This window comes from Pinus tabuliformis, chromosome 8 (assembly GCF_031772625.1).
Source record: "Pinus tabuliformis cultivar Carrire ecotype Pingquan chromosome 8, CPIR1, whole genome shotgun sequence".
NCBI classification, from domain to species: domain Eukaryota; kingdom Viridiplantae; phylum Streptophyta; class Pinopsida; order Pinales; family Pinaceae; genus Pinus; species Pinus tabuliformis.
The window spans coordinates 1,565,788,316-1,565,799,419 of record NC_142294.1 but is presented as its reverse complement, the minus strand read 5'-3'; the positions used below and the strand labels follow the sequence as shown (position 1 = coordinate 1,565,799,419).

The following is an 11,104-nucleotide window of genomic DNA, read 5'->3' as shown; positions in this document are numbered from 1 at the left end:
CTGATACCACTCTGTGGTATCATATAACACCCAAAGAGAACGAAACCCGCTCCGAGACCACTCTATGGTATCAGATATGACCCAAAGAGAGCGGAACCCACTCTGATACCACTTTGTGGTATCAGATATGACCTAAAGAGAGCGCAACTCGCTCTGATACCACTCTCTAACACCCTCCTCCCACATCTACCCAAGTAACCGACCAACCAGGGTAAACATGTGACAAGAAGTTACTATGATATGATTCAACTCTTTATGTGTCAGTCAAGGAAGTAGAATCAGTAGAACACATCACACAAACCTTCCACATCAGTAACATAACTCCCAAGAGCCATCCCAACCACTCAGGTAACCAACCACTGAGACCAACTGAAGTTTTAATGCTTCAATCCCCTGGACACTCCCTTGATATGGACAAGGGTACATCTGGGAGGCTCTAGAAGCTCCCATAGCAAAGGCAAGGGAGCTTCCAGGGACTTTTTCCCAGTGTTGTGCCCACGACTCTGGGATTTGTGCCACTTTTTGAGGACCAGATCCTAGGTCACTACCCATAACTTAATGACACCTTTAGAAATGAATTTACATAACATAACAATGATACATTTGCAAAAATATTGACAAGGAACAGAATGGACCCCTACTAGCCATGATAGGCATTTCGTCAAACATATCACAAATATGAAATCTAGAGGTCTTAACAACATAGCCGAGCATAGGGGTCTCATACTTATCTGAGATTCGTTATGGGGCATTGTTTCCTTATCCCATTAGTTGCATTATCATCTATTAGGCCATAAATACATTGTTCATTCATTTACAAGTAAAAACATGATGAGAGCCATACATAGCCACTATCATAATACATGTTCATAACCAACATAATAACAAAAAAAAAACAAGGAAACAATAGCCATATAATCCACATATAAACCAATATAATACTCATGAATTAACAAGGAGAAATAACCTCATATTAATGAATGCAACGACCAATTAGGTTTGGAACTTCCACGAACCACCCAATTATAGACTAGGATGAACCAAATATTTCTTTCAGCCAGTCACCCTCGTGCCGTAATTCCAAGCATGAATTTAGGATCTCATTAAACACATCAATCAAAACTATTCAAGGCTTCAAGAGGCCAAACCACCTCAACCCTCAACCAATGATTCCACCTCACGGTCAGACATCAATAACCATCACCAGATTGGTCTCTACCCAAGCTGTCCAGGGCTCCAGAGCGTTTGTTCCAACCTGACTTCCAGGACTAGTAACTCAACTACGACTGTTGCCAGGTTCCAGAGCGTTTTTCCAACCAAGGCTCTAGGACTAGTAGCTCAACCCACATCTGTTGTCAGGCTCTAGAGCGTTTGTCCAACCAAGGCTCCAGGACTAGTAACTCAACCCACCAAGGGCTCTAGAGCATTTTTCCAACCAAGGCTCCAGGACTAATAACTCAACCCAAGCTGTTACAAGGCGTCCAGAGCGTTTGTCTAACCAAGGCTCCAAGACTAGTAACTCAACCCAAGCCGTTACAGGGCTTCCAAAGTGTTTTTCCAACCAAGGCTCCAGGAACTAATAACTCAACCCACAGCTAAAGGAACATGAGAACCAACTAGAAAACAAAAGTAAAACCCACAACACCATGGCTATCCAGGAAATGGAAAGTCTAGGCAAATTCACTATCAATATAGGCAATCCTCCATGCCAATGACAGATCATAACCAAGAAACCACATGCACGCCAAAACTAACCAGGAAACCATACATGCAACTTGATACCCGCAAAGAAATTCAGCTGTAACCGTTGATCTCGATGTCCTCTTGTGCTTTCCAAGCATCCAAGTATGCCACACTCTCCAAGAGTGCTCCAAGAAAACTCTAAGTGTCTAAGGGTATGAGAGAGAGAATAGAATGAGAGCTTGAAAAATGATCTAACAAAAGCTTACACTAACCAAGCCTAAGCAAAATCTTACCAACTGATCCTCAGAAGCCTTTTTATTAATGAGGCCTCTATTTTATTCAATTTCCATTATTTTCCTCCTCACATGCAACATGTAACCTTTCACCTCCCCTTTCTCCTAATTTCCATTATTTTCATAAATAAATGTGCCAAAAATGTCATTTCCAAAGCCTTTGCCATTGCCTTTGTCAATTTCCTTAGCCATAATAAACCGAATGAACACCCACTAGGATGTTTTTTCCCACCATTCAGCTTGGAATCCGTGTCCCATGACTGTGGTCTTATATATATTTTTACATGAATTTATATCTTTGTGCTCTATAGAGTTGAACTATTATGAAATGAGTGGCTTTGTTTCTCTCTGGACTTTAATCTCTTTCTTTATGTGAGAATAAACCACTTGTCTTTTCCAATTTTCCATCACTCTTTGGTTTCAAGATTTTCAATTTAGGACTTATGTGAAACAGATGGAGACAACTTAGAGCTTTGTAAAGCATAATGTTGGGAGAAGCTGAGAGAATCCTGAAATATTGAAGTGGTAGAATTTATATAATATTGGATAAAGGGTTTATTATTTGGAAAAAAAGGTACCACTTCAATATTTCAGGATTCTCTTAGCTTCTCCCAACATTACGCTTTACAAAGCTCTAAGATGTCTCCATATATTTGGCATAAGTCCTAAATTGAAAAGATTGAAATCAAAGAGTGATGGAAAATTGGAAAAGACAGGTGGTTTATTCTCACATAAAGAAAGAGATTAAAGTCCAGAGAGAAACAAGTGACTGCTGCTGCGCGCGCGCTGCCTGCGCTTGAGCCTGCCCGCGACTGAGCCTGCTTGGAGCTGTCTGTCCGAACTGATCCATGGATCCTCCGGATCCGCCCAATGGGGATCCGGAGCTGCAACGCGTTTTTTCAAACTTGGTGAAGTCTCTTCCTCCTCAGAGACCTAGACCATCAGCATCCAAGTTTGTAAAGAAGCTAGATGTTTTACAGGAATTACTTCTACCTCCGACCATTCCACGCATGGCAGCCATTTCTCTAGCAGAGAAAGGGTTCATCGGACAATTTACAGGACTATGGCCTTCACCTAAGACAGTGCAAAAGTGGGTCGAAAGAAATTGGTCAGACAAGATCCAGGGCAAAATATCCATCCGATTCTGTGGTAGAGGATATTTTACCTTTCATTTTGAAACCAAGGAGGACAAAGACCTCATATTCAGAAATGGGCCTTACTTTATGGATTCCAGGGGCCTCTATCTCAACAAATGGACCCCGGATTTCGACCCTGAACTAGATATACCAAGTGCGGTTCCAGTCTGGGTCAGACTTCCTCATCTCCCACTTCATTGCTGGGGGGATGACTCTGTGAAAGCAATAGGGAACGCGGTTGGAAAATATATAGACCGCAGTGAACCCAAAGACAACATGCAGGCTTGTGCGCGAATCTGTGTTGAGGTTGATCTGGGACGAGGACTGCCAGAAGCAATCAAACTGAAAGTAGATGACTGGTGCCATATTCAGCAGCTGGATTACGAGAAAATACCCTTCAAATGCAAGGTATGCCACGAATATGGTCACTTTGCAAATAGATGTCCTAAGAATGTTAATGTTGAACCAAAAGAACAAGATGGGCAATGGGAAACTGTTAAAAGGAAGAAATCATCCCCTCCTCCCAAGATCTCTGACTCTGATGCCCCTGGTCCTTCCCATCAGCATCCTCCCCTCCAATCCTCTTCCCTCCAGCACCCTTCCACATCCTCCCAGCAGCCTTCCTTACATTGTCCGTCCTCCCCCACTCGTATTCCCGATCCTCCCATTCCCCCATCCTCTAATCCCTTCGCTTCCCTCTCTGAGGAAGAATCAGTCCCTGATTCCCCCCCCTCTGACCCTCCTCTTCACCCCTCTCCCCCTCTCTTTTCCCAACCCTCTCCCAACTCCCCCTCCACCAAGATTACCAGAAGTTCTACAAAGGATCACGGGGCGCCCAGTGATGTTCCAAAGAAGCATGGGCCTGGCAGAAAATCGGCCAAACAACAGAGAGAAGAGAGTGCCCAGAAAGACATCGCATTGGGTTCTCAGACTCCCATAGAATCCTTTATTCTTGGGCATTCGGACAAAGAAACCAACAATAAGGGCAAAGAGAGGCGAGCACCTCTCCATGTAAGTGGTAAATCATGATGAAAATGCTATCCTGGAACAGCAGGGGTTTAGGGCACCCCTCCAAGATAGCAGCCCTCAAGGATTTAGTCCAAAGTGAAAATCCTGAAATCGTTCTCATCCAAGAAACGAAACAAGATCAAGCAGAAATGAATAAAGTCATCAACCAGCAAAAACGTTACAGTGGATGTGCAAGTGAAGCAAGACGAGCCTCAGGCGGCATTCTAACAATGTGGGACAATAATAAATGGAATTGCATCTCCACCAGAATACACCAGAACTGGATCCGGGCTAACTTAGAAAGCAAGACAGATGGAGCAGTAGTGGTTATCTACAATATTTATGCTCCGAACCATTATAGGGAAAAAGAGGTATGCTGGAGCACGCTGGAAGCTAGTATAGATGAAGAGCGAGACAACAATCTCGTTATTGCAGGGGATCTAAACTTGGTATTGCATGCAAACGAGAAAATAGGGGGACACTTCACCCCAGACCCTTTCAGAAATCAACTTGAAAATATTATGCAGGAGCAAGATCTCATAGATATTAGGCCTAAGAATCGAAAATATACCTGGAGCAACAGAAGATTAGGAGCTGGCAATATTATGGAGCGTCTTGACAGATTCCTAATAAGCATATCTTACCTGTCCACTTTCACCACCGGTCAGTCAAATATCCTCAATATCTCCGCCTCTGATCATTATCCAATCACGCTCACTTTGCATAGTCAATGTCAGCTTGGACCTCTCCCATTTAAATACTGTTCCATTTGGAACCATACTCCTGCAGCGAAAGACGTGGTGTGGCAGACATGGATACAACATGTGGAAGGCTCCCCAACTTATATCTGGGAGACAAAACTAAAGAGAGTTAGACAGGCCTTAAAAAATTGGGCAAAAAATAATTACCAAGAGCCTGAGCTGAACAAAAAACAAATTAAGCAAGATTTGGAAGAAGTGCAGCGAAACATCGAAGCATTTGGGCTGACCCAACAAGCCAAGGAGAACGAAGGAAAGCTCTATGCCCAGCTGAGACAAACTATAAAGGACGAAGAAACAAAGTGAAGGTTAAAGTCAATATAGCTCTGGCTTCAGGAGGGAGACAAAAATACTTCTTACTTTCATAAGCATGCTACAGTTCGTAAGGCTAGAAACACTGTGAGCACAATTAAAGATAGTGAAGGATACAGCTACAATACTCATGAATCTATAAAGGAAGCAGCCACCAACCACTTCAAGAATCTCCTGACAGAGGATAAAGGGGAGGAGGACTACTCAAGTTTGTTACAGCACCTATCCAAAGGAGTCACACATGAAATGAACAACACACTCAAGAAAGAAGTTGATGAAGAAGAAATCCAAAAAGCGATCTGGAATCTCCACCTAGATAAAGCTCCAGGGCCTGATGGATTTTCGATCAGCTTTTACAGAGAGTATTGGCAGCTGATCAAAAAAGATCTCGTCAAGATGATACGCTGGGTTTTAAAGAAAGGCAAAATGGGGGGATTTACCAACTCCACCCATCTAGCCTTAATCCCCAAAGAAAATAGACCCTCCACTTTTTCTCGATTTCGGCCAATATCCCTATGCAATTTTGCGTACAAAATAATCACAAAAATTCTGTCAACTAGACTCAAGCCCCATCTTCAATCCCTGATCTCAGAAAACCAAGGGGGCTTCCTTCCCAGCAGACACATCTCCGATTCTATCCTTCTTGTGCAAGAGGCTATCCACTCAAGCATAAGCAGAAAGGAGAAAGGATTTGTTCTAAAGCTGGATCTTGCCAACGCCTTCGACAGGGTAAGGCATTCTTTCCTCTTTGTTGTTCTTCACAAAATGGGTTTTGACTCCTCTTTCATCACAATGATCAAAGCCTGCATTTCGGAACCTTGGATCTCTCCTCTGATAAATGGGAGACCGTGTGCTGCATTTCAATCCTCTAGAGGCCTTAGGCAAGGCTGCCCCTTGTCTCCTTACTTGTTTATCCTTATGGCCGAGTCCCTTAGCCAAATCCTGGATTTCCATAGGAGAATAGGTCTAATCACGGGTATCAAATTTGAGCAAGGAACAAAGAACATCAACCACTCTCAATTTGCGGATGATACCCTCCTAATTGGAGGAGCGTCCACCACTATAGCAAGGCGCTTCAAAAAGATCTTGGACCAATTCATGGAATACTCAGGGGGAAAGATCAATCAGCAAAAAAGTTGCATATATGGTTGGAACACTCCAACACACACCATCCATAGTATTGCAAGTATATTAGGAGTCTCTTACAAGCTTGTCTGGAGCCACTTCACCTATCTTGGGATGCCAGTAAGTATGGGACCGCTGAAAGCTAGCACTTGGAATGAAATCCTTGATAAGATAAAGAGAAAAATCCAGCAATGGGGCACCATGTGGCTGAACCCAGCAGGACGACTTGTTCTTCTCAAATCAGGTTTGGCCTCTCTCCCTATTTATCGTTTTTCTTTATGCCAAGCCCCTGCTGTTTTCCATCTTAAAATGGAAAGAGCTCTCAGACACTTCCTTTGGCAAGGAGGGAAAACGAAGAAAAGAAAATTCAACCTTGTTAGCAGGAAGAATGTCATCTAGTCTCAGGAAAGGGGAGGACTAGGAATAAGATCCCCAAAATTGTTGAACCTGGCTCTTGGAGCTAAAATAATATGGAGAATGATCACAGGGCCTATAGCTTGGTGGAAGAAGGTTTTAGAGGCAAAATACTTGAACAGCTCAAGGCAACAACTTTTGGAAACCCACATTCCAAGTAGAGAAAGTTCAAAAATTTGGCAACTATGTAAGAAAGCCATACCCTTCATGTCTAAAAACATCTCAAAAGTCCCAGGAGGGGGAAGTAGCATCAATTTCTCCACAGACAGAATTCTAGGACAGCAACCAATTGAATCAAAAGTGGAGGCAATTCCTGCTATAAACTGGTTAAATGGACAAGGAATATGGTATCTTGACCAAATATCACAATGGGACGCCCAATCTCAAGCTTGGATAGGTTGGAAGTTCCTGGCTTTCCCTAGGGAGCTAGATCCCAGCCTCGCTGCCTTAAAGAACTCCCTTCACAGCAAAGCACCGATTCAGAAAGGCAAACAAGATGGTTACCGTTGGGACCCAACGGGAACACAATACACGGCCAAAGCAGGGCACCAGCATCTCTGTGACAACACCTTCCCTCCGGATATATGGAATCAATGGAAAATTGTCTGGAGAGCAGAAGCACCTCCCAAGGTCAAATTCTTCATATGGTTGCTCCTGAAAGGAAAAATTCTAACAGCGGAAAACTTAAAGAAAAGAGGCATAATGGGACCATCAAGATGCCCGAATTGCTGCAGGTCAGAGGAAACAATACAACATTTGTTTATAGATTGCTCGGTTGCTGATGAATGTTGGAGACAGATGGCTTCAATTGGGAATGCTCCATGGGAGCTTCAGGCAACTATTGCAGACACAATACATAAATGGAGAAAGAAGTGCCCATGGAAAGAGAAAAGTAGCAAATTGACTCAAAGGATATGGAATGCCATTCCTCTAACCCTCCTATGGCGCATCTGGCTGGCACGAAATAGAAGGGTATTCCAGGAGAAGGGCTATAACATCAGAGCAATCTGTCACAAGGCAAAATGCTTAGCGTTGGAGGCAGTCACAATCCACATCAAAGGTAGGATAGAGATGAACAGCTACAGCATGGAAGAGAGGAATCTGCTAAGTTATGCCCAAGAGAACATAACTAGCGCACAAGATTTAAATCAAGGAAAGACTCAAATGAAAGAATCAAACAGGGGTTGGAAGCTGAGGCTAAAGGAAACTGAATTTGCAAGCTGGCTGAGAAACTGTAATAAATTCTATTTATTTTTTGATGGCGCCTCAAAATCAAACCCGGGCCAAGCCGGCGCAGGGGGTCTAATCTGCAATGCTAACGGGGAAAGAATTCTTCAGTTTGAATGGGGATTGGGGGAGTTGTCCAACAACAGGGCAGAAGGGTTGGCTTTGTACCAGGGTCTCTCTCAGCTGATCAAACTAGGGATAAATAAGGTAATAGTGTTTGGGGATTCAGCAATTATTATTCGACTTATGGCACAGAGGATGAGCTCACCGAACATTCTGCTTCAACAGATAAATCATAGGAACCAAATCCTCAGCGCCTCTTTGGCAGAAGTCACCTATTACCATATCCTCCGAGGACTGAATAAGGAGGCCGACAAGTCCGCCAACAGAGCTTGCGAGCGCCCCAAAGGTATCCTGTATTGTAACGAAAAGTCCTCCTTACAATCGTTACCATGAATATTCCTCAACCAGTCATCAGCAAGCGTACCGAGGATAGTCGAATCTATGACAACAAGCAATCAATCAGATCAGTTGGCAGAATAGTTATGGTTGGAAAGATTTTGATCGGAAACAAGAGTGGAAGATCTACTCAGTGTAGGGGAATCAAGCGAATTGCAGGTGAAAGGCGTCCTTGGCGGCAGACCACTTGTGTTACTCATGATAATATTTTGACCATGAGCTGGAGCATCGGGAAATGCAGGACTCCTTCTCGCCCCTCTAACTTGAGATTAGCTCCTATTTATAGAACCGGATACATGCCTCTCCATCACGCAGAGAATACTTGTGCCCGTAAGCAGAAGAGTAAAATCGTTTCCGCCTTTCTTCAGGCAGTCCGTGGGAACCACCAAGCGCACAGCAGCCCTGTGCGAGCCGGGGAAGTTGCTTACAGTAAGCAAAGAGAATTTAGCTTCTATGGGAAAGCGCTGAACAACAAAGGCAAGACCCAATCGGCAACTATGGAGCGTCCAGAACAATGTTTTCATTGTAGAGATTTACAGGCCGAATTTGAAGAAGTGCGAGCTCAACAGAGGGCTCTAGAGGACCAAGTGCGCAGTCTGGAGACAAGACTAGAGGACCAATGCCGAATTCTGAATGAGAAATATAGGGCAGAGATGAATCTCTTCCTCCACAGAGCCAGCTCCTTATATGAACAGTTTAACAACCTAGCTAATCGATGTAGCCATGCCGAAGAATCAATTATGTTTCTTAAGACCATGATGGATAAGAAGCCCCAAGATGTTCCCTCCTCTTCAAGCGCTAAACAGAATGAGCCTGATCCAAATCCAGAAGCGTCCACTGCCAGGAAGATCAATCACATAGAGATTGATTAATCATGTTATGTAATTGTAAGTTTTGGTGTCTGCAGTTTGTCCGGATTTACACTAGTTTAAGTAGCCCCATAGGCAGGAATACTAGGAATAGGATCAAGGAAGAAAAACTTTTTGTAATTCCTTGGATCCAGCATGCTCATGAAGCACTATATGTATGGCAAACTGCCTTCTCTTTTTTTCAGATTAATATATAGCACCCGAACTTTGTCTAAAAAAAAAAGTCCAGAGAGAAACAAAGCCACTCATTTCATAACAATTCAACTCAATAGAGCACAAAGATATGTTTGATTTAACGACTCAAAGAAACCATCTACGTGAGTAATTTTTTTTTTAAAGAGCATGCTATAAGTTTGGAAATAAAATTATTTTATGGGTGGTTTATTTACCATTGAAAACTAAGTTCAGTTTCAAAGAGAGAGAATATTACAATACTTCAATAGAAATTGGGCATGGCCAAAAGAAATGGCTATAGATATCCTAGTTACAAAGTATAAATTAAGAAATGTTGACTTGCTTTTTACCCACAAATAGCATGACCAACTTTGTGTTATGCAACACGATTTATATTTTTCCCATCTATCATTATGGTTCCCTCCATTCTAGCAACAATCCTGTATATGGAGTATCTATTTCCTTGGCAGAAATTGTTGCCTTCCCACACCGCCTAGCTAGAATAACAACTTATTCAATAAATTTGCAAGATCTGCTCCACTGAAGCCAGGGGTTCTCATTGTAGTGACTCCTGGTGGCATCCCATTTTATCCTTTGCCTAGATTTCTTGAGGAAGCTTGTTATTGTCTATCTGAAAATTACATTGGAATAATGTTCACAATTGATAAAGAATGATGAACTGATTGTGCCAAACATGGAAATTCCCATAATCAAAGAGGAAGAGTACTTCAAGTGAGGAGGACAGATAATGTGCACAAACAATAGTGTGTTTTAACTGAGAACATGTATTTGTGACAACAATCCATTATATGGCATCAATAATGAAATGAAGATGATTGATCACTATACAAAAAAGGGGCCATTCTAGACATCTTTAAAAAAAAAAATGTGAAGACTTTATTGACTGATTATAACAGGAACATGGAACAACAAACAACACTAGGAAATTATCCCAATGGGAAAAGGAAATGATAACAAATACTTCATGGTGGATGTACAGATGCCTATGGTTTTGAGAGGAAAAAAACATTATGTAGAACAATTAACAGAGGTGACTAACACAAGATATATTATCAACATGGATAAAAATAAGATATATGAACAATGGATTCTTTGATAGCTTTATACAACTTTGATTTTGTCACTTGTCAACACTGGTGCTGTAATCTTTCCCATAAAGGTAACAAATTTGCTCTGAGTTAAATTTAGAAGATTTTCACAACTTTCAACAACCTAGATCAATAAATTATGAATGTCAAAATTGTACAAAGCAATAAATAATGAACAATATAGCATCATACTCAATCTGAAACATAATGAACCATAAACAATATAGCATTATACTTAAGTCTGTCATAGCCTTGAACAATATCTAGAGAGATTTAATCAGTTTCATACCAAGAAAGTGAAAGACATAAGAAAGAAGATTCCCAAGTTCACCCTGGAACTGATGGAAAGAACAAACTGCAAATAACATATACATAAAAGAAATAACATATTGCATTTGAACCTTTTATTGATAGAACATTGATGGAATTGTTACAATGTAATACACATTGTTATATACCTAGGGGGATAATATGGCGTACCAAGGGAGGTACCCAAGGTAATAATGTAATAATGGGATGGGCCATAGTAATAAATAA

At 41.9% G+C, this 11,104-nt stretch overlaps 1 protein-coding gene across 1 annotated transcript; it reads left to right on the top strand.

Moving 5' to 3' along the window:
- The first annotated feature begins 4,137 nt into the window (after positions 1 to 4,137).
- LOC149241996 (uncharacterized) lies at positions 4,138 to 5,184 on the top strand. The gene has a single exon (XM_089370742.1). It carries the CDS (start codon positions 4,138 to 4,140, stop codon positions 5,182 to 5,184), a length of 1,047 nt encoding a protein of 348 aa, XP_089226868.1.
- Positions 5,185 to 11,104: the final 5,920 nt, after the last annotated feature.